The sequence below is a fragment of the Harpia harpyja genome, chromosome Z (assembly GCF_026419915.1).
Source record: "Harpia harpyja isolate bHarHar1 chromosome Z, bHarHar1 primary haplotype, whole genome shotgun sequence".
In the NCBI taxonomy this organism is placed as follows: Eukaryota; Metazoa; Chordata; class Aves; order Accipitriformes; family Accipitridae; genus Harpia; species Harpia harpyja.
Window position 1 is genome coordinate 21061961 of NC_068969.1, and position 25427 is coordinate 21087387.

Below are 25427 nucleotides of genomic sequence, written 5' to 3' on the forward strand. Positions count from 1 at the left end.
GTAGCAAGGCAATTAAATTATTAGACAGCATCAACAATTAAACTCCAGGCTGATCAAACTCCGCAACTCTTTGACGGTATTTAGTCATTTATAGGTTCGTAGCTAATGTTTTGAAGACAACTCCGTGAACAAGATAGAATCAGGCTATCAGACAAAAAGCTTTAAACAGTGAGGCTCTTTCACATACATGAATACTGTAGCTTCAGTATCATTTTGGTGGTACGTTATTACCTAAGTAATTAACAAAATAGACAAGTATTTTTTGATATACTAACAAATTACGTAGAGTCTATGTATTACTGGGGGTTCGCCTTTGCTACTACAGACCACCACTGCAGAGCAAAAGGAGAACAGCAGCAGAGTTTTTTCTCCCTGTTAAACATTTTACCTCAGTACTATCAAGCATGAGTTCCATTAAATCAGCATATGCTAATTAAGAATGCATTTTCTTCAATTATACTTTAAATTAATTGCTTTACATATCTCTACCATGTTACATGTTTAATTGCATCTTAAAATAAAAAAAATGTAATTGTTTCATCTCTTCTAATTTTTCCATGCCGTGAAACGTCTCTGTGGATTCTTTCTTCTTCTGTTACCGCTTTATGGAAAGGGCTAATAGTGATGACAAACAAATATGCTAATAAAGTGGAAGCAAATTATTTATATATCCAGGTTTTATATTAAATCAAACTTAGATAATCTCATCCTATTTTTAGCACATTCTGAACTCCCCTGAGGAGAAAACTGGCATTAAACAAATGTTGGAACTGTACAAAGGACAAAAAACTGAACATTTGGTGTTGGGCTGTTCTTCATAAAATCCTTCTTGAGAAAAAAGGAAGATTAATAGTCTGTTAGTAATGTTATGAAAGAACCCAAAATATCTGTTTTAGAGTATCTATTTTAATTATTGACTTCAACTATGGGTTGAGACTCATATTGAAAACCCACAATGAAATTAAACAGAGTGATTCTATTTTTAATAAAGAGAGTTACAGATGTGCACAGAATTTCTATACCAAATTTATAAGCATTCTTGAGAAAATGACTATGGATACAATTACAGTTGAGCCTATGTTCAAGTGCTTTGTGGTTTCAAGACTAATTCATTATTGGAAGAAGAGGCAGGATACACAGAAAACATAACTGATCTTTTTTTGTAATCAAACCATTTACACACTGAAAAACCCAATTTTCAGAATTCAAATTTTACAGTTTCAGCTCATAAAACAAACCAGGAGAATAAGAGTGTTTCATTTCATAGCAGAGCAATGAAATGTTTCAAGCTTTTGTTTAGGTCTAGCTTTATGTTTCATTTACAAAGAACTTTTAAAATCTGCAAAGAAAGGAAAACCTTCTATTTTCCAGTCAATTCTTGTTATACTCTTTCTTGGGTAAGCCAGAAACATGCTTCATTCTTTTGAGAAGAGAAAAATAAATGTTTTAACTTTTAAAATAAAAAGAAACCTGTCCATTTGTAATGCATGTATTTTTCTATATATGATTAGCAGACACATCTTACACTTCTACCAATAAAATATTTTAACAGCAGCCAACATCCACTAACATTACCACACAGATCTGAGTCATCTTTGCCAGAGTTGGTACTTTCTGGCAGATAGATGTTTTTTATTCTAAGTCTTCAGTGTATTGCATTAATTTCCCCCAAATCCTCACCTGCTTTTAGAACAACTTCCTTAAATATCTATCTTTTATTGGAAGAATATTAGAAGAATGTTAGATTTCTTTACCAGACAGATTTCTGAGCTTTGATATCAGATGCCAGAAAGATATCAGAACAGAAAGATATTATCTTCGGTTATAGAATGTTATTGATCCACAAACAGAATGAAAACCCTTCAAATTATCGAAAAGTGTTAAAATGATCCTATCCTGAACAGAGACTTGTTGGCATTCTATTTGCAACAGTAAAGCAAGTAACAAAATAAGAAAGATTTAAGTAATCTACTTAATTCTGCAGAATGGGTTTCATTAGGCAGAACAAATGAAATGAAACAGCTGGAGTGCCATTAATGCCGCTACAGGTCTCATTATTCTTTTTAGTCTGAACATCCATATTAGGGATGAATCTAATATGGGCAGACATTTATACTGGAGTATGAACTCTATTTGAAGGTTCAAATCCCTTTCTGGATTTGTAATGAAAATGTTCACACTAATTTACTTGTCGCAAAACTGCAACTCACTTGCTTTTATTGATTAGCAACATCCTTTGTTTCAGCTCTGTGTCCTTTAATGAGCAAAACAAAACCTGGGAAGCAGGTCAAATATCTCAAGATTGCCCACTGTTGTAATTACATTACAAGAACTAATGAACAAATCTACTCTATTTTGGATGTAGTTTACATTGACATGTCTTATAACTGCCCTGATTTAAAACTGGACTAGGACTACTAAGCCAAACTGATACACAAACCACAACTTGTTTGAAACTTTCAAGTAGCAAAAAAAAGTCACTTCATAAAATCCGATGCATAGTGCCAAGTTTGGAATGACAGATGACACTGGCAGATGAAGCATCTTAGATCTTTTGCCCTATGTTATTCATAGGATTTCTCAAAAAGTCCTAATTACAACTAGTATATGGAAAATTCAGGTTGCTCAAAGTCCCCCATCCAACCTGATCTTGAACATTTCCAATGATGGTGTAATGATTCAGTGTAACTATTAATTTGGAAGTTGAGAGGGGGAAAAGTCTCTTTTCCTTCCTCCTTATAAAACCTGTTATGCCTTAAAATTAAAGTCTTCATTGACTAAAATCTACATTGCAGCACTCTATGTGTTCCAGTAATCAGCAGCTTCCCATACAGAAGCAGTAAACAGAAAGAACATTTGCTTGAAGTTGCACAGTAGCTATGCTCCATGCTTTTTCATACAACTTAAAAAAAAAAAAAAAAATCTTTGCTCAAATATTCCTACATGAGGAAAAGCATTCCAAAGCACAGTCTGAAACACTCTTTAAATTGCCATTTACCTAAAGAAAATTGTATTTGCTGAGATCTGGTTTTAACAAAAATTGTCAATTACCACGTTGTTGCAAATCACACTAGCTTTAAAACACCACCAGTGTGCTTTGCTGATACTCATTTCACTCTATAGCCTTAAATGCACAAAAGACTCTGTCTGTTTCCAGCTATTAAATTTCATATTATTTCATTTCCTATGCTGGATTATATTCTCTCATTTTAAAATAAAATTGGCCATTTTGAAAGCAAAGGATTGACAATATCCATCAGTAGTCTCTTCCTAAAGCAAGATAAAATTTGTATTTCCTGTAAATGTGAGGCCTAAATGAACCCCCAAATAAATCCAATTGACTGAAAATCTAAGGTTTCACCAATGGACCAAATAAGAATTGTTTAAAAAAAAGCGTTTCTGTCACTGAAAAATAAGCACAAGCACTTTCTACACTACTCTTAGCAACCCTTTTGAGCCTGGACATTTATTACAAGTGTTATACAAAAACCTGGTGCACAAGTTCTCATCCTCTGCGAATAGCCACGGATTTTTAAGCACAAATGCTTGATGGTATTGCAGAAGCTATAAACCCCAAAGTACCCAAGAGTAGTTTATATTTCACATAGAAAGAAGGGTAGGAGAAAAGAAGGAAGAAAGTTTCCTACCATAGTAAGTGAGACGTCCTCTTGCGATGTTTTTTCCTCTGGAGTTTTCAGTAATACATTCATATAGTCCTGCATCCTCCTGCTGGAAATTAGGTATTTCAATCATGCCGTTGGATTTCCGCAGCTTTATTTTACTTGGAAACGGCAGACCGTCAGTTCTTCTCCATTTAATCTGAGGCACAGGGCTAAAAAGAAAATAATGGGATATTAAACAGCTTTGGTTAAAGTATTTGATTGTCAAAACTAGAAACTTTAAATAATATACAATAAAACTCAGAGGTGACTAAAAGCTTGCGTTAAAAGTGGTATCCATACTGTAGATGACGGATGGTCAGGCACTATGACAACTGATTTGCATGTACTGTTCTGTCTCATACACTGTAACTTGTGGTACCAAGTTTTTCATGAATGTCTGTGTGCAAGTCCAACGATTGTAAAATGTTTTATAAATCAGCACTGGCTTCCCCTGAAGACAGGTGAGATTTACCAATGATTTCCACGGAAGGAGAATCAAGGCAAGTCTTTTGAAAACCCCATCCTACCACAGCCATTTGTTCTCCAATTTTAAAACTTTCACTCACCTAGCTGGGGAACCAAAGCAATAGCATGTGATTAAGTTATCAATCTGGCACTTAAAATTATGAACACCTGACAAAGCTGTCTGCAAATAAACCGCAAAGTGGTAAGTAAATACATTTACAGAAACATAAATGCATTCTCAGATCATTTGTGAAAGAGAAAAGATATCAATTGTGTGTGAAATATTCAGAAGAGAAATGCATTTTAATCTTTATTTCAGCTATAAAGGAAGAACAATATTATGAAAGCATCAAGTACATTTAACAGTAAGATTCACACAAAATTCTCACAGACGTCAACAACATTTTCTTCTACTCAGAGAAAGCAGAACTATGTCAAAGGATATTTGCAAAACTGCACTGATCTTATTCAAGATAATTTGAAATGAAATGTAAATTCCTGTATTGCCAACATACATGTTTTAATTCTGAACAAAATAAAAAAAATTACTCCAAGACTCTTTGCCCTCTTATTCCAAGGCAGTAATTGTGATGATCAAAAAGGGGTCTTTAAAAAACACCACCAAAACAACTGCCAGAACTCCACATCTCTTGTGCAGATGAACCCTAATGTGCATCAACTTTCACTGTTGGTGAAGTCAAAAACTTACTTTCCTAGTGCAAAGCATTCTAGCTTCACAGTTGAGCCTTTAGCTGCAGGAAGTGTCTCAGGAAACTGAACTTCTATTTTGGGTTCATATTCTCCCATCACACCTGTATGAGATGATTGAAAAAGGTAATTTTTAATTTTTAAAGCCTTTTTTCTCTCTTTAGCATTACATCGCATTAATATCAAAATCAAGTTTATTTCTCACATGCTCCATTTATAAAGAGAAGCATAGGGACCTACCAGTGAAATCACTGTCAGACTTAGGAGAGGAAGAGGAACATGTAACACAAAATAGTTTATCTTCTTATAAAGCAATCAATATTCTGAGAATGCATGAAAGGTTACATTGTATAAGACAAAAACATTCACTGATGACTAGACATGTTATTTATTCACGGTGTAGAAGGGAAGTCATACCGTCTGTCCGTAGTACTAGAGGAGTTGGCAACCCAAGAACTTGGCTGTTGGTCACAGTGCTGGTTACAACACAGGTGTAATTTCCTACATCTGATGGCTCGACTTTGGCTATGTAGAGGTGACCGGTCTCTTGAGACACAAATCGCCGACTGTCCTCTTGTACAAATGACGGATATTCATTGAAGATCCAAGCAAATGATAATTCTAGTTGGTAATAAAAAAAGAAGTAAAGATGTTTGGTAGTGTTTTTCACATTTTTTTCTTTGAAAATCAGTTTATTTTATTACTGTATTTTGTAATGTTGTATTATATACAATACTGTATTATGTAACAGACAGGACGAGAGACAATGACTGAGAAAAACTCAATTTTAATAAGTACCAGAAACTAACAAAACCATTTTTTTACTAAGGCCGTATCTCCTCCAGCAGAAGAAAAATGTGAAAGGAATTCAAAGTGTTTTACACACCAATAATTTTTTTTATCTACTTTTTTTTTTCCCCCCAAGACTTAGTATGCATGGAAATAGGAGCAGACAGCAAAAATGAGACCAAGCATTACTAAAACAGAAACATTATTCATTCAGTAGATACTTAACTCAGCTAGATACTTAGCAGATAGAAACAGCACAGGAGCATGCAAGTGAAAGGAATGTCAAAAGAAGCATAAATTCGCAGTAGGGCTCACCACGCAGCAAAACTACTTTTTTCATACAAAAATCTGTAAAAACGCCACTAAAAAAATCTCTGCATGATATGGCAAAGTAGCTCTCACAACCATTCATTATGGTCATTTGAAAGGAAAACCACACTTCAAAAGATAAACTATAAGATTTGGCAAAAACTGCATTAGAATTTGTTTTTTTCTGAACACCACTCTGAGCTCTGCGTGTCCAATTTTAATTGGCAAAAGCCCCTTCCTGTGCGAGGACATGTGCTTGTCTCATTTATATCCCAGAGAATCAAAGGAAATTAATTTTTAATGGTTTTCCAGGCAAGAAATAATTTTTCACCCAAGTGCCGCTCAGCTGAAAGTTTATAAAAAGATTACAGCTTCTGCAAGTGCTAATTAGAGGCGATTATAGGTTGATTGACCTTCCTTCATGTAAAATATCTTGTAGCATTCACAAAATGGAGATCATCCTTTTTTGCACAGGTTTAATTTGAAAGTGCATAAATTTGGATGCAGTCATGAAGTGGAGAGCAGGCGTTTTCATAACCCTTACAGCTGAGTATGAATATGCAGCCAGGCAAGCGCTAAGCCAACAGGACAATTAAACATAAGGTAAGATTATTGAAATGTTTTTTCATCCACACAAACAAAATTATTAAAATATTTAGGGACTGGCTAATGCAAAATGGGCATCAAATTAAATGGCTTATCATAATTGCATTTATAAACTCCTTCCATTAACATAATTTTGCAGGAGCAGTGTGTATGAACAATTAACAGTCTCAGTACTTTTCTCAAGAGTTATACTTTTGTCATATTTGGAAATACTTATTGTTCAAAACAGTCATCTACCCTTCTGGACCTGCACAGTGTCTCCTCAGGTGAAACAGTGGCTTTCACTGAAAGTTCCTTCCTACGTAACACAAGAAGTGTTACTAGTTTATTATAAGGAAGGCCAACGAGGATTTGCCAAGAAAAGATAGGGTCGTTAGTGCCGTGAGAAGTAAGACCCTATGATCTAGATTGACTTCAGTAAGACTTTTGAGATGTGCCACAAGAGTCTCATACACAAGCCAAAGAATATTTATACAGTCAACAACAACAAAATATTCTGTACAGGTATTCTCCCATCTTACAACACAAATACCAAGATGTAGGGGACAATGGTTTGCTGTTGAATTGAGAGGGCTTGTTGAGTAAGCACTGTGCAGCAGAGTGGTTGCAGCGGTGCACCATTCTGCCTGTGATCTGGCACTATTCAATATCTACCAGCCACTTCAAATAGAAAAAATAAAATAAAAAATACTTTTAAAAAAGGAAAAAACCAAAGAGTATACCCAAAGAGGTTGAAGGGGACTACTACCTCTTTGAGAGCAAAGATTTTATGGTCTTGCTAAATGGGAAAGACCAGAAAATAAAGCATAATTCCATTTCTACAGAGCAGCTGGATGAAGAGAGTGTTCACAAGGCTGAGGGAGAGGCTGTAGACCAAATTAGGTATCAATTCAGGAACTGTAAGGAAAAAATAAAAAAAAAAAATTTACATTTTCAGCTCTACATCAAACTCAGACATCCACAAGACACAAAAGCGTGGGAAGCCAGGCTTTATTGGTTCTGGTATTTATTGAGCTACTTGTTTTCCTTAGCTCAAATTTTTTTTTTTTTAGAATAAAATAATAGGAAAAAAGACATTATTCAAAACATTCAAAGGGGATGGACATATCTGGGTACACAGCAGGAAAATAAGCCACTTGATTTCGTTCCTATTATATTGGGTTAAGTCAAGAGTAAACTCATTGAAATCAGTCATTATGATTATGAAAGCCACGCAAAGTGTATTCCAGTTTAATTGGATCCTTCAACAGCCTATGAATAAGTACTCCTGGAAACCTAATTTCCTATTCAACATATATTTTCATCGACTCTCTTAAAAAAAGGAGCAGGGTGTTTCTTTACCAGTGCCCCACAGCCAATATCTCATTTTATATTTATTGTACTTTACAAAATTGTATTCTTATTTTCCAAAAAAATTCATATTAAACAACTTGTTCTGTGATTTATTATGTTTACACCATTTGCCTGTTGCTGATCCTAGGGCACCTCAAGGGACATAAACTCACTCCCTTTCTGTCAATTACAAGTTTTCAGTTGATTTTCTGTTACAAATGGAAGTAATATGTCTCTCCTGGGCTTCCTCAGAGATCTAAGCCTTTGCTTTCCAATGCATTTTTTCCTTATTTGGCAACTATACATGGATAAGGTATTGGAAATTACAGTTATTACTCAATTTTTATTTGTTTACTACATCTTGGTTGGCTGCTTCTCTTTATTTTGCATTATTTGATTATTATTTACTGTGCAGTCTACAAGCCACAACACACTCAGCATGCTCATACTGTTCTAGGCACTTTGTGCACCTAAGTGTTCAATTAAAAATTGCTTATAAAACTGCCTGTCATTTTTAAACTTAAATTTGTACAAAATTCAACAATTAAATCAGCATGGCCTTTGAAGTCTACCATAGTCATTTCCTGCAATCTATGAGCCTCAAAAAAAAAAAAAAGTATCTTCCCTTGCTGTGTAAGAAAAAAATTAATGTTGCTAAAGGAACATAAGGGCATAAACCCTGCACATTTAGTAGTTTTTAACTGAGTTCAAAGTTAGGCCTTGAGCTGCTTTTGAAAAGATTCCTTTTAATTATATGACACATTTCCTCTAAGAGAGGCTGCAACACATCAGTGGGAGACCACTGAATAGAGCCAGGGCAATTTTATTTCTTGTAAACTGAATTCAAGAGACACCATTAGTTGTAGAAATCCAAAACTATAAATGAATTCAGGAAGCCGGCAAAGCAAACGTGGCAGGGCAGGGGGGAGGCATATAGACTTTTGACCGAAAGGAGAAGGACAATTCATAAAGTTTATTTCACCCACTAAATGCACAAATTCTGAAGGTCATCTCTTGCTCCTTTTGTTCTGGACCATCACTCCTATACACCTGCTTAATATGTATCCACTATTAATTCCCCACAATTCACACTCGAGTGGGATTTCTAAAATAGCCGAAAGTAAATGATGCGAACAGTCTTGTTCTGAAATAGATTTAAACTTATGTTCAAAACTGATTGGATTTCAATTAGTGAAGCAGATGTTTACATAAATAATTCTGAAAAGAAATGAAAATATGTGATTTTGAGTGCATCAAGCTGACTGAACAAAAGTTAGAGGTTTTACATTTTGTTTTTTAAAGAAAAGAAGTTTCATGTCAATTATTGATATCCAAATCTGTATTATTTCATGCAGTTCTCCAATTCAGATTTTAAAATATCCTGTAATAGAGATATAACAGGAAACTGAAATATCCTGGTATTTTTGGTCTTCAACTGGCACTCTGCCTAACCCACAGGATGGTATTTGGCTTTTTAAAAAAGCCTTTGCAAGAAAGTAATCAGACAAAATTTAGCAATGACAGAAACTGCAATTAAAGACATGGAAGTTTGTTAACAACCAGCTATTTTGAATTATCTACCTTAGAGTTACGAGTAGAAGTAATGGAAAAGTAACACTGATTTTGAGAGGATAATGACAGATTCCATAATTAAGGAAGAAACCAATTAGTTTGTCATTTGGCCCAGTTTCAGCTCGAACTGTGATGAAATGACACAAAGTGGAGAAAAGTCTCTTGCTTTGTGGATGAACATCACTCAGGAAGGAGTAAGCTCTCACAGCACAGACGTGAGGCAATCAGGTACGGTATTGTGGGGCAGTCACACACAGAAATGTCAATTTGTCACCATGGCCGAGGACAGCTCTGTATATCTGTCTGCACAGGAACCCCTAGGAAAGTGCAAACAAGTTATTTAAAAGTAAGAAATTAATCTGCATGAAGTAAAAGTGCATTAAACTCCCAGAGGATGCTCTTAACCTAGACGTAAGCTGTCCTTAGTTCACTGCAGCCTAATCCTTAGAGGATTACACTGCTATGAGTTTAAGTCACTGTACTTGTGGATGCGAGTGCCCGCAGGGATATAATGCATTTTATTTTACATACACTACTTTCAAACTTCTCATTAACTACTTTTCTTTCCTTACTTGGGCAAACTCTAGCTACTTTATTCCACTTAGTTCACCACCTCGAGTAGTCTGTCCTTCCTTTGGCAAGCCAGCACGACCAACTGCAAGGCTATGCTCAGAGCCTGGCCTTTAGCAAAGAAAACAACAAACAAACAAACAAACAAAACCCCCCCAAACAAAAAAAAACCCGGAGGTAATACTTTATCTCTGCCATAAAATAAATCACATCTTTCTCATTTTTTGGCAAACATTGAAAGTTGTTTTACAAATAAAAATCTTATGCACTGTAGGCATAAGACAAGGTGTTTATGTACTCCAACATGGGATCCCCTAACATATACCTAAACTGGGTATTATAATCTCTTTAGGTGCCACTGTCAAAAATGGTATCTTTTTGACAATGAAAAAACTCTTCAGAATTTTATTGGAATTAAATTGTACATAATTTTAGGGTTTTACGGTATATTCTTGAGCACATTAAATGCCCAGGAACTGAAAAACTGTCCTAAGTATGTTCAACCGGGAAAAAGAAAACCAAAACAAAACTCAGACTGTGTATTTCCCAGGCACATCCTGAATTATTTGCATGCACGTAGTTATACCACTAATAATGCAAAAGTCTCTAGCTGTTTATAAAAGCTGCAGTCACACTTCAGAGTACAGTCTATCTATAAACTGTAGGTTGGTGGTTTACTTTTTGTTGATATCAGGAGTAAGGTGAGACAATGAGTATCCAGTTAAAATAGTTGTAACATTTTCCCAACTTGGGGAAAAAAGTTTGGAGATGTTTATAAACAATTCTGAAACTCCCCTTGAACTCTTTAGGGTAACTTTCTTCTTTTGGCTGAACATAAAAATGTGAATTGCATGATGGGAATCTGAGTCCAGCTACAAAAAGTGAAGAACGTATCCTGAGAAACTCATTTTATTCCAGAATATAATGGAAACACCCTGATTTGAAACTAATGTATACCATTAATCTTTTTGGCATAAAAGGTGAATTATTTTGTAGATAAAATATAAAAGATCAATTTTCAGCATGCTGTGCAGGTAATTAGGCATGCAACTTCTGTGTATGGAATTACCCAAAACAACAAGAGCAGTGCAAGAGACCTACGTAATATCTTGCAATTTCAATCTACACATTTAATGAGAATATTGAAATGTTTTAGCTGAAATTGCAAGGTTCCTACTTCAGGCTAACACCTAATTTTCAATTTTAAATGGAATATGGTAAGAGTCCAGTCATTTTCTGATTTCGAAATGAACGTGTGATGTTAAAAAAGATGCAAATCCTTAAACGTAGTTGCAGCATGAATTGTATTTTTCTCTACTGCCCCCCACCTAAACCACAACCATAGAGTGGTCAAGTAGTAATCACACAAACTAGCTGGTTACCTTTGCACAGCTGCCACAGGTGACAAGCTCTGCTGATGTAAAATAGTCCACTAAGGTCTCTCTTTATACTCGACAATTTGTAGAGTTTTTCTAAGTCTTTCAAAGCAGTGTCAAAAGCAAAGCACGCCACTGTAATTAAAATGTAAACACTTCTAAGCTCATCCTTGGGAAACACAGATGTTCAAGACTGGCAGCATTACTTCTTTATTAATACCACCAAAAAAAAAAAACCAAACCAACCCCAAACCCTCACAGTAAGCACATTTCCAAACAGCACATCCACTGGAAAAGCAGCTCAGCAATATGGCCCTGCCTGATGTCTGTCTTTTCTTCCCCCCTCCTCTTGTCACACGTGGGATTTGACCATTAGCTAGTGTTAAATTTCAAACTGAACATGACCTTGTAATATAAAAGTGCTCCTTAACTGGCAGGTTAAATGTTCCTTGGTGCTCTGAAGGAAATCCAGACACTAATGGGAAAGTCTAACAAAATGCTTTTCTACATTTGGGTTCCAGTGCTGAATAAAAACCCAATTTCACTTCCCCTGCAGCTGTGCGGGATGATGGATTAGTTTCTCTTTATCACATTTCTGAACTAATTGTTTCAGACTAGCTATGTCATTCAAAGTGTACAAGGTCTGATCAAATTGTTCGTACTCTGGAAGTATGCAGAAAAGTAAGAAACTGCTTTAGGAAGCAATATTTAAATACATACCCATTAGCCATATCTATTTCAAATGACAAATTGTTCTTTTAATCACCTCCCTAAAACTTTTCATTTAATTGCTCAGAGCATTTCTAACAACCCTGTTGTGCTTTTTCAATAGTTGAAAGTATTTTAAATTGCTTCCTGCCTATAATAATTCTGAGGATAAAAAGATGATAGTTTAGTTTATTGCTCAACTAAACCACATCTGATTTCTTCTGAATGTTAAATATTAGGGCGATAAACTAAGGGAAACTAATGGAAATACCCAAGAGTAAATTTTCAAAGGAACGTACTAATGTTTATAGGTGGAAGTAGTAATTAGTGACAAATTTCATTTGCTAGTCTTGCACCCATTTAGGAGAAGGTACTTGGTAAACCCCTGTGAAAAAAACCAAAAATTACTTTCAGGACTCTTGTTAAGAGTGTAATGATCAGCTGTGACTGTGTTCTGGGACTGCAGCCATCTCCCTCCTGCCTCTTCCTAATCAATTAACCTGTTTCCAAAGAACAACTCAAGTATTTTAATAGAGAAGATAACAAAGAGCTAGAGGAGAAAAACCCCACAGTAACAATTTAGGGATAAAAATAATCTTGGTACAGGGCCAAACCCAGTTATTTTCTCCAAATTCCTCCTCTTTTTCCCCAAGGCATACCTGAGATACCTGGGACTAGCTAAGTGAACAGGCTCCAACTGAACTTTTTTCTTGCAATTTGGTTCTTCCTAATCTATCTCTCTCTCTTTATTTCCATCCCCCCCATCTTCCAACAAATACCCCACCACCAAGAGACATACTTTCCCATTAGAAGACTCTTATCCCATATTGCTGCCTCTTTCAGTTTATTCAGGTTCAGGAAAGAGGGCTAATGAGAGCAGGTATCAGCAATAAAGTGCACATCCCCTAGTTTTCAAGGTCTTCTAGAGCATCCACGTACGTTTTGCCGATGAAACTTATGCAGTATTATTCCCACAAAAGTCTGCTCTACTCTTGCTCTCTCCCACAGCAGCCCACATTATATATGCTACTACTTATACGTACGCAACTCTTAATGAATATTTAGTGGAAACCAAATGTACTGCAGCCAGCAAGAGCTGATCCAATCTTACGCAAAACTCCTCCTTGGGCTGTAAGCGAAGCTGTACCCTGCACTGTAGACTATAGGTTCTGACATGCTCTCTCTCACCCCACTAATGAAAAGAATAATCTAGCTTTAAAATACTGAGATTTAAAGATACTGTTTTGTTTTCCGATTTGTATACTTGGGAATGCTGCTTAAAAAAAATTTTATACATATATATATATATATAATTGAAGGCTAGAGTCTTTCCTTAAAAATGAAATTATAAAAAGCTGCAATATTACCATAGTCATTTTGCAGTGGGTATTCAAGATGTAGTGCAAAACTTACAAGAGCTAATATTACTAGATCATAGATGTTTTCAGGCTTTATGCTCTACTGATGACCTGGCTATGAAACTATCCTTCATGATCTAGATACATCTCAAACTAAGACTTACAAAAGGGACAGAAGACCAAATATCTAAGAAATAACACAAAAATGCAAATATATTCATATGTTCAGTGTCATTGATGTGCGTAAGGGAACACGGAGTTAACAAAATGTTCTGTAAGAATTTGGAGTGATACCCTGCTTGTCCAGTTTGTCCTCTCCCAAACTGGAATCATGAATCTTTTGCTAAAAGCTTCTTCAGCCAGTTGTACGCCTCCACGCTAGCTCAAAAACATGTACTAGAAAGTAGCTGCAGATGTTGCACAAATATATAAATAAGGATATACTAATTTTAGTCTGGTTTACTTCAGCCTGGAACACAGGTTTTCAAAAGAAAAAGTGCTTTAGAAAGACTACATTTGATAGAGTGCAGAACAGAGAGGGTAGTCTGTAGCATTCGTTTGTTACTGGTGGTGAAAATAATGCTCTGACAGATAGAAATCATTGTAAAATCCAGCTGTGAACATGTATTATTGTCCCTCATATGGACAAATATAAGTGTCTCTCAGGTACCATTCGATTTCAAACCGTCAGCTGAAATTTGTGCAGATGATGATGATGACACCAGCAGGACTATTGCAAAATGTATTTTTAAATAAAAATACCATTTCTCTTTGGCAGATTGAGAACAGCTCGAGAACACTATGGAACCATTTTTAAGGCAATTGCTTTTACAATATTCCACATACTATTCTCCTTAGAATGCATTTTTGTGTAAAAACATCATAATGTGCCTACTGCAAGAATGATTTATTGCTCATGCCCAGCTGAGTGTCATCCAGAACCTGAAACAAAAGCAAAAAGTAAAGGTGCAAAACCAGGATGCTTTGCACCTCCTGAAGACACACTGATGGGCAGTAGAAAAGAAACTGTATTCTCAAGTTCTATCAGTCTGGTTTTGCTTTGCTTTAAGGGTATGAAATGTTTCCAAAGCCAAATAAGTAAAACTAATTCAATTTACAGTTCCCTGAAAAATAGCATGCTGACATTCAAGAGTTGTGGAAAAGAAATAATCAAAGCATCAAAATATTTCTGGCATATGGAGATACCTTCCATGCCATGTTATTCATGAAGCAGTCTTGCTGGAACTTGCAGGTCTCCAAATGGCAATACAAGAGATAAGAGCAAAAATTTGCAAGTCTAAATACTAATTTGCAACAGACATGACATTATTCACTGAATGATTTGTCATACCAAACAGTGAGCAATGAATTGGGATCTATTTTTCCATGATCTAGTATCATTTCATATCAGCATGTCACAACTTTAAAATAACATGCTACAAGCTAAATTGATCCCTATCCTTCAAATATGGTCTCAATTATCAACTAAGTCTCCATTTATCAGGGCATGACAGTAAGAGGGAGGACATACTCTTGCTGCTTTATATATGTAGAAATATCCTTGCCATATTGCATGAAATAGGAACACTTACGTTCGTGATTAGCTTCATGTGATAAGACAAGTAGAATTTCCTTGCAATTTCCAAGCAACAGCTTGTTGGCTCCACAACATTCTTGCCATTTACTTAAGTTCTCATAGGTTATGGTCATATTCGACATAGTAACAAGGTAACAGGGAGTATATCCACCAACATAAAACTAATGCCTAGTTTTTCCAGGCAAGCCTGAATTCTTTGAAATGTCTGAATAACCATCAAGCAAGTCTTTACTTCTACCATTAAAAATCCTCTTTTTCTCTGTGTATAAAACAGCCCTGAAACCACCACAGACAACATAAAAGGACTGCGCCTCATTGCTTCCTCCTCTCCCAAAGAGCAGAATATACCTCATAAATCCAAAAATCAATGTCAGATTAGTAGAACAGACTGTACTAAACAAATATAAATCACAACATCTAGCAAACAGAAATAAAAGCAGAAGACAAGAAACATGATAATCAAGATACACAAACAGTAGTAACAGTAGGTAAAACCCTAAAGGAACTTGCGGATTTGCTTTACTCAGGGCTCTGTCACTCCTTAGATACCAATTTTGGAACAAAATCAATAGTAGAGAAAAATAATTTTTAGATCTCCGTATGTCTAGCCTTTTCCATTCTTGGCAGAATTGAAAAAAATTAGCATTGCACGAATGTTTTTTAAGCTGCTGCATGTTAAGTGTGTCCAATATTAAGTTTTGTATGTTGAGATGTTTGTTATATCAACAGTCCTTTAAAACCATCAAAGACATAACAGTAACAGTCAAAATAGCTGTAGAGAGTTCAGCAGAATTTAATGGTTCTAACAACTGAAAAAGATAGCAGCAGATGTCATTTTATCTTTTGAGTATGTGGGTGAGATGATTTACTCATTTGTGGAAAAAACAGGGTATTTTAACAGGTTCCCTGTAACAGAATTAAAATTACATACAGAAGTATGGTCATGCAGAATGATGACAGATGACCATCCTAATTATCCAAAAATCACTGCTCAATTACAATACAACTTACATTATCTAACATAAAACCCAGCTGAATTAGTAAAATACTGGGGGGGGGGAAGCCTTCACACACAAAGCCAGTCATTTATTGAATCTCCCATTCAGTAAATCTCGAACAAGACTGCTTAAAAAAAGGGAATGCCAAAACCGGAAAATGCACTAACTCTGAATAAGATATTAGAGCGGTTTGTGATACAGCTCGTGTTTAATGACAGAAATATAAAACTGATCTGTGCACCCTCAACTGGAAATACTGAGCATCATCTTCCTCCCCCTGTACACCAACAGCCATCACAGAAACGAAGCTAAAATACAAGCTCAGCATACGAGCCTATGTGCACGAAGTTAAATTGAGTTTCATTGTTGGTTTAAATAGTAGATGTCCATACCCTGACGGAACTGGAACTGCAAACTTCAAAAGGACAAAAGTACCATTAACTTCATGAATAATTTGCTCCCCATTGAAAAGGCATATTCATATTACTTACGTAAATATCTGTGGCTAAGATAAGCAAAGAAAAAAATATGCCAAATTGTAGAAGGGAAGCAATTTCCTTTTCCCATACTATGAACTGGTATTTCTTTTGGGATGAACATTGGTTTCTATTGTAACTGGAATGCTGTATATGGAAGAATAATCACAATTTAATCAAGTCTCCTCTTGAAGACTCCTTACAGAGAATGCAAGAAATAAGTGCAATTAAGCTAGCAAGAACTTAGAAATTGCATGACATGACAGAACACAAAAGAACAGTATTTCAGGGGCTAAAGGGAAGGAGAAAACAAGGTATTTGAGGAGGTTTTAAGGATTAGTATTGTCTGAAATTATTTGATAGCTCAGTGCAACAAATACAACATCAAAGAAAAAAAATAATCAGATCACCGATCTGAAAAGGGCTGAACAGCCCTCAGAGCCTGCAGGACAGGTCAGCTGTTCCTAAACCATCCCTGCTATTCCTAAAAAAACTATTTCTGCTTAATGGATAGCTACTTTATCTAAGACCTACCAACCTGCATCCTACTGTGCCAGATCTAGAGGCACCGTATGCTTGATGTCACTGTGCTATAGGTTTATTTTAGCGAAAAAAGAAGAGGAAGGATTTTTTCCACCTCACTCCATGTCTCCTGAAAACTTTAACGGTTATTCCTCCAACTCTCAAACAAATCCAAGGATTTTAAATAATTCTGGTACCAACTCTCAATTCCATTTGATAATTCAGGGAGCCCTCCGCTCTCTTCTTTTGCATGAATAACACAATTGGGGGGGGGGGTGTCAATCATATCCCATCTGCTGACTGCAGAAGAAATTCTCACCTCTTCAAAGTGTTGATTTAAACCACCATTCTTAGCAATATGAGCATGTTTTGTATCACCTCCTGTTTAACACCTCACACTTAAACATTGCAAGAGTCAGGCAGAGTTGTAGTCAGTTTGGCAATCACCTCTAGGTGTATAGTCATGCAAGGGATAAGAGTAAAAATGGCTGGCGTAATTCTGACTTTGGACTGCATATAGAAGCAAAATTTAATCATTCTAATTCTTATAGATAGCTGGGAGAATGACCCATTTTCTCAGCAGCTGAGAAGACAAAGCTGTTGTAAGGTTATAAAGATGATTTAAGAGTATGTATCAGTTTAGAAAGAGAAAAATTCTGCAAGCTCAGACAGTTGTAAAATTGCCATTTTATGGCTGTGTCTGCTTGGACTCTGCCAAATTTAAGAAGCTGCAATACCTATATTATTGTATCCAATCTTTAGCTTATATTACCTTGTCTTTGCAATCAAATCTAATGTTTAACATCACAGCCCTTCAATAATGAGACTCCATATCAATTAAAAACAAATAAAACCAGTTACTTTCAAGTATTACTTGAGGCTCAATAGCAATTAGTCAAAGACTGAAGATGCAGAATGAATGATAAAACGTACTTGCCACTTTTGGTCCACCAAGAATCCACATATCTAGATTTCTCTCCACCCTTGAGACAGCAGTGTTTTAAATTATGCCAGCATCATTACATTACACTATCAAGTGTCTTGATTGCAAGAAAATAGGCAGATACTAGCATAATTAAAGACAACAATATACTCTTTGCAATTGTCTAGTCATAGAGAAAAACCAGATTCATCAAGGCTCGGCAATTGTGAAATTGGGCAGAATTTAACTCCAGAAGATACTCAATTAATTACTGGAAATATCATAAAAATCAGACATGTTAAGTGCACAGAAATCACTAGGAGCTAGAAAGCCATTTCACAATAAAAGTAAATCCTCACAAGTACTTCCCTCCCCCTCTTTTGGTTTTGTTTTCTCTCTCTCTGTATTTACTTCAGAAACCACGTTTCATTCTTGCACTCTCTCCTGCATTTCCAGGGAGATATTCCACTTTACAGTCAATCGGCTCCGGTTGAAGCACAAAGCCTGGAAGGTCCCTTACCTCCCGCCCGGGGGGGTGGTCCGCAGAGCAGCACGACTCCCTGTCCCTCTCGAACTGACACCGCGCTTCTCATTTTCGTCCTGGAGTTTTCAAGATCTGTTTTTGAAAGAAAAGTGAGCTGGATATTAGGAAACAGAAAAGACTAAATACACAGGAGTTTCAAGTTCTTAAACCCTGATATCAAATCTCTTAGTAGGCAACTAAGTTCAGTGATTTCAGTGAATCAGTTGCAAAAGAAATGGCTGTTCAACATGAGGGAGGATGACAGAATTAGGACTGAAGTGAACTAATTTACAAGAACATAATTAAACAGATCCTATGGCTAATTTTGTTCTTATACTAGGCTTATGCTACCCTAATTTTGATAACCAAAAAGGAGTCGTAACTGTAACTTAAAAATAGGTCTTTAAGCCACTGTTTCTTCCAAAATGAAGGCTCTGATGAAAATAGCATCAAGATCCTACTGAGCTCCTCTAACCAACCGTAAAATAATGCTAATAACACAGCTATTCAGAAAACGGATATATATCTTTTCAAACAGAAAAGAAACCCCTCGACCATCTCCCTGCAGCAGAATCCCTTGTAACATCGCTAAGCTCTGGCAAAGGCAAGCGCTTTGCACCTCGGTGTATTGACCCAGCACTCTGCTCTGCCTGGCTTCAGGTCTTCTGTGATCTTTTTAAACTCTGTAAGAGGAGAAACAAATGCTACCGAGTATATATAAATGCAAAATTTCAGAGCAGCAGTATTTTATCATAAATCTAAATTAACTTTCTCTCTAACTGGTGACTCAAGATCCAAGAAGGTACAGCCTCATTATGTCCTTGAATTAAGCTAGATGTAACATTCAATACAAACTAAGATTGAGGTACCACGCTAAGAAATATTTTTTCCATGAATAAGCAATGTATTTTTCCATAATAAAACCCAAGAGAAGACAATTTAAAAAAACCTGTTTGTTTATAACCTTGTAAAGGATAGTAACACAGTCTTTAAAATAAGGCTACCTTTAAAACTAAGTGTAATAGGAGTAGTGAGTTGACCAACAGTAGCTATTTCCCAAAATATAATATTTTATAATATTGAAAAGCAACAATTGTTACAATCAGAACACTGAACAAGAGTGATTAGAATTTCAATGCTTCATTTTAAAAAAATACATTTAATGCCACAATAAGATACTGTTGTATTATTCTTTGTTACTGCACATAAAGCTCAGAGGAGTTTCTTAAAAGGGCTGTTTTAAGCCTTCCAACTGAATTTCTGTGCAGGTACATCTCAGGGCCTATGTTTTCATGCACATAGTAAGTTTGGATCCTTCCACTGGACACGCAGAAGTCACATAAAACCACAGCCAAACCGATTTCACCGAGAGATCAGAACAGTGTACCCTGCAATTCATTTCAGGCCTTTAGAGCATCTTTCTCTTCCCTCCATGACAATATAGATTCATTAGCCGCCCCTAACACAACTCCCCTGAGTCACGAAAGGAAGAACCAAGAGCTGACAGCACCCAGAGGACACACACTACTCTGTATTAGAATGAAAAGAGCTATGCAATTTGGATTTTAAGGTTTACCCAAAAAGAAAGAAAGAAAAAAAAAATCTATTTTACATATAAAATAAGTTTAGACCAAATTTTGCCCTCTTACACCACAATCACTGAAAGTCATAAATTTTATGTAATACACATAATTTCTGTAATTAAAATGAAATGGTTTATCACTGCTTTCTAAGCATGTGCATTCATTTATTGCAAACACAGCCCTTCAGAAACTCGGTTGTCTTTGTGCTGTCTGACACATGGTACGAGCACGATGGGATTGGGCTGGCAGCACCCTCAGGAAGGGACGTGACCTGTGGGACATGCCAAGGCATTCCGAAAGGTACGTCCTCGTTATCCCACAGGTACCCGGTGGGGACCCACCGCAGCTCTGCGGTTTCATCTGTTGCAATATTGTACTGCAGAAGTTATTAATCACTGACTGCTGATGAAGACTGCTGTCACAGGGGAATAGTTTTTTGGAAAACAAGAAGCAATTCAGAATCCATCAGAAAATGAAGAATATGAGCCATACTACAATAAAAGAATAATTTTTTCACTAATTAGCAGGAAGCTCTCCATCCTACCTTCTAGAGTGGTTTAACTACCAGACTAATCACACAGCTGCAGAAATATCATCACTTAATTCACTTATATACTTGTATACTTGCTTTACACATTGTCTGGCACCACTTTGAAAATAATTAAAAATCACCATGCAAAACAGTAATAGAGTTCTCTATTAGCATTATACAATGAAGTCCAAACCTCTGGCCTTGGAAAGTACTCACTGCTTGTATACAAGTTTCTAGTCTGGTTTTCAGGCATCTCTGTAGCATATTCAGAGTATTAAAGGTCAAAGCCAGTCATGTTCAGTAGAATAGCAAGAGAGACTAGCAGGTTTTTTTTGTTTGGTTTGGTTTTTGTTTGTTTGTTAGGAGGTTTTTTTTTTTTTTTTATAAAGTCAGTATCCTAACCACAATAACACTAGGGAGTAAGTGCTGTATCTTCTAACAAAAATTGCTATTACATTAAATCATTGGGAAGGAACATCAAGTTCTCAGAAAACTGACAGGGTAAATAAAATACTGTAAAAGGTGAGCAAATAATGGAAAAAGATTGTTTACTTTTACAGATCAATTTGTATCTCTAAAATCAGAGGCTCTTATCCTGCTGAAATGTCTTAATAGATAAAATATTACTGGAAACAAAGAATGAAGATAAGAACAGGACAGAAGATGGTTTTGAAAAGTGATGAGTCAGAACAGGACTCGCTTTTCAGCACCCCATGGGATGACAATATCACACTGTTTTGTTTGAAAGAAAAGGGCAGCAACATATATAAAGTACTTCTGCATTTTACCTGTTGATGTATGGATTGTTTTATTCATCATCAGATTTTTAAAACTTCTAACACTTTCTCAAACTGGTCACCAAAATAAAATGTTTTCATCAGTTTCTCTTGCCTACGTCTTTTTACTTCTTACTTGCATTTATTATGCCCCACTTTTATCTCCTTTCATCTCAAATGCTACCATTCCAGTAGGAAATGAGCAACTTTATTACTTAACTCTACCAGGCAAAGTCTCTAATCATACCGCTGAAAATATTTTGGTACAAATGTTACAAAAACCTGACTACACAAGGAAAAAAAAAATCCAACTTAAATCCAATCTAGGACTGCGTAATTCGCAAATTAAATGCTTTTATTGCCTGTTTATAGTTTGCCTTATAGAAGAAAGTTTAAAATTAGCAGCTGAGACTTTTCTGACTCCTGAAACAGCATTTTCTTCTCCCTTCCCCTGCTAATACCTATATTTGCCTCATTGCTTTAGTACCAAATACATAGTTACATCAGCTGAAATACACACGCCATTGCAATAAAATGGAGCAAGAAAATGTAATTCAGCTTTATTGAAAAGTCTTTCATTCTGCCTGAAAAGGAGAACAATGAAACGTGTTCTTGCACATACAAACAGCAAGGATATGAAAACTGCATATTCCATCAGGTTCTCTCCTTTCATTTAATAAACTAAGTTTTCAGTCTCAAGCACATTACTAAGAAAGATTTCAAAATATGGAGTAAAAGTAACACGAGCATCATTTCCACTGCCTCTGCCCCAGAGTAACTCTTTATGCATTTGGAACAGAAGCATATAAAAGTTCATGTGATACCCACAGTTATTAAAACACACGGATTTGTGAATTCATGGGGGTGGGGAGAGAATATGCTACCTGAAGCATCTGTAGAAAGTAAAGCAGACCTTGTTCTCACCTGATGTCAACAGTGAGAAAGAATAAAAAATTTGATCTTCATCTGCAGAACACGTGCCAGTTGACTGCATTCATTGCAGTTCGCTGCAAATACCTTCTAAAAACGTATCTGGTTTCTGTAATCTTGCATAATCAAGGAAGGTAAGCAAACAGATTACACAAGATCAGATCAAATATTGCATCTGTGCTTTGAAAAGACATAGAACACCATGTTATGAAAAATCCAGAGAATTTTTGATGGCAAAGCTGCTCCAGACACGGCTCCTAGCTTGTGGCAGCATTGAGTTGTATCACACTGTGCCAAGAAACCCGAGTGATGTTTCACCCCTAGTCACACGTATCTGTATATATAGGATCTTCATAAAATCAGTAGAGGCTGCTAGAAATTATACCAACTTAAAAGAAAAAAAAAAAAAAAAAAAGAAGTAATGCACAGGACACATTCACGCCCTGGAGAGGAGCAGGATTCAGTAGGTTTCCAACTCTAAGCCCAGTGACACCCAAGCATCTTATTACTTCAATTGATATTTATTCTCAACACACATTTATTAGCAATTCTACCATGTTTTGATAACTACAGAATGAGGGTTCATGCTCTACAAACATAATTGTCCCTTAAGAGCCACAAAAATATTTATTCCATTACTTCATTAGACTCATTATTATTCAAAGCAGCAGAACTTGTTAAATGTACTTTATGTATAATTCTGTACTGGTAGGATGTTCAAGTATCTAAATGAGTCAGACAACCAAATCTTAACTGTTTTCTTGAATAGGTAATTCTGAAGTGGAGACTTTGTTCAATGTCAGCACATAATGAAGTACTAATTCATAACCCGCTTGCCCTGGTAAAAGTCACATTATTAAAAAGAAATGAAATACCAGACTCTCAGCTCTTAAGAAAAAATAACAGCCTCAGCATGTTGTAATACCTATGTTGGTAATGACAACTTCTGAAGAAAATAGAGTAACACAAATTAGTTTCTTTAAAAAACAAAACCAAACACAAAAACCTAACACAAAACCACACAAAAAACTCCTCACCATCATCACCTAAATCACCTACGTGCATAAGCAAACCTTCTTCCCCACCACCCCAGAATTGGCTATACCAAGGTGTTTCCGTGACCATGTATTTTATACTTCTTTAGACAGATACCAGAAACTGAGTGTGCACTTGGCACAGTTTTAAGTTTATTAAAAGTACTTGTATCCGCTCAACAGAATAGCTGGATACAGGGCCTGTTAACGCCAACACACTGCCTGCAGACATACAGCACTTGGAAAAAAGCACAACAGAGCTGCATATGGAACAAGTGAGACTTTGTGCTGCCTTCCCTGGGCTTTGGATCAAGCCTGAGAGAACCAGGCTGGGGTGGAAGGGAGGGATGGGACCAAAAATCATCTCTGTAATCATCAATTATTTTTGGAGGTAGAGAAAGGAGAAAAATATTAACAGTGCAAAAGTGAACATTAGTCAAAGCATGCAAAGAATCAGGGTGATTTGTCACTCCAGAAGAGATTCACGGGCTACTGGGGAACCACCTCCACAGTTTCTTTGTCTGAGTGTACTTCTCCAGGCCAGGAACAGCAGCATTGCTCCTCCAGGTTGAGACCCAGCCCTGCTGCCTACAGCCACCAATGCCCTGGCCATTTCATGCCCTGAAGGCTCCAAGGACAGGGAAAGCAGAAACAACCTCAAGGCACTTTTTATTCACAACCCAAAGCACTACTTGGACAACTTTGAGTTTTTGGTTTGAAATACTGCTCCTGTCTCTGCTCACATTACATTAGTCTCGCTCAGCAAAGCCCATCTGAGTTGCATCCATAGAAATATTGCTAATAAAATGCAGCAAACTTCTATGGAGAAGAGTGAGCAGGTGAGGGAAGAGACCCTTGCAAGTTGTTTCCATTGCATGAAAAGCAGAACATCTAATGAGCGAGTTGTGCAGGGGTTAACAGGCTGCTGGAGCCAACTGGCGGTGAACAGCACCAACCAACAGCACCAAAAACTTACAAAACTTTTAAACTCTTCACCTCCCCTTAAATCACTTGGGGTGCAGCAAAAAATGAAACAGGGAAGAATTAAATACACTTACACCAATTAAACAAGAATAATTTAAGAATTATACAACAAAGTCTGTGTTATATAAACACAAAGAGGAAAAGGTAAAAAGAAATCGGCACAGATGTATCAGAGTGCAGTGAACATGAGATACCAGTATGGAAAAAAGCCGAAGAGTCTGCAGTAATGAGGGAGAAAGAGGGACAGAGAGCAATGAGATGCTTTTGTGGGCTGTGTGGAACTGAAGGAAGAGACCAGAGGCAGCAGAGGAAAGAAAAAAAAAAAAAAAAAGTACAGGAACATTAATAGCATAAAAGTTGAGTCAACATCTGATGAGCAGGGAAATTTTTTTTTAAACACGCTTCACACTGACAAAAATGCACGGAAATAACTGGAAAAAATAGTGTTAAAAGGGAAATGCATGTTTTGAAAGAAAAATTCTCCAATAGGTATTTCCAAAAATATGCCTGCCATAAATTCATATTATCTGGGAATTACCACTCAACTCAAGGCAAACACAGGACTGAACAAAGCAATTCAAGCAATTTGAGAAATATCTCAGGAGGGAAGGATGTTTGCTCAAGGAAATTATCCTACAGCCGAGTTCTCAGATGCAACACAGATTTTGCCCCCCTAACGCTTTCCTAACACAAACCCTAAGAATACCCTGAGAGTCTACAAAGCACCGCCATCACTAACCGCTCGTGACCACAAAGCAGGTTTAGTATTGAAGAACAACAGGCTATTCACGTTTTAATAGTTAAACAGATGGCTGAATGCTTTGCCAGATCTAGGTCTAATTACCTTAAGGGGTTTTTTTTAATTTATTAAATAAGTGGCAGTGTTTCCAAGAAGGCTTTCCTCAATAAATAAATAAATCAATGAAAACCATCATGCAACAGTTCATTTTTGAAGCACTGGGAACATGCTGATGACAATGCGATTTTTCTTCTGTCACTAACTTCACTCATTTATCTTTCTAAAAACAGCCACCTTCCTTAAAGAAATGGACAGATTCTCCCACAAATATTACAGAATTGGGTTGTCACCAGAAA

General features: G+C 36.3%; 1 protein-coding gene across 1 annotated transcript in view; it reads right to left on the reverse strand.

The window, feature by feature from the left end:
- The window catches only part of CNTN3 (contactin 3), a 117292-nt gene that overhangs the window by 38457 nt on the left and 53408 nt on the right, over positions 1-25427 (reverse strand). Inside the window, exons 3-6 of the mRNA XM_052776360.1 lie at positions 18491-18586; positions 5253-5456; positions 4837-4939; positions 3648-3832 (exon numbers count right to left, since the gene is read on the reverse strand). Of these exons, the coding sequence (XP_052632320.1) occupies positions 3648-3832; positions 4837-4939; positions 5253-5456; positions 18491-18586 (588 nt within the window). The remainder of the gene's footprint in view (positions 1-3647; positions 3833-4836; positions 4940-5252; positions 5457-18490; positions 18587-25427) is intronic.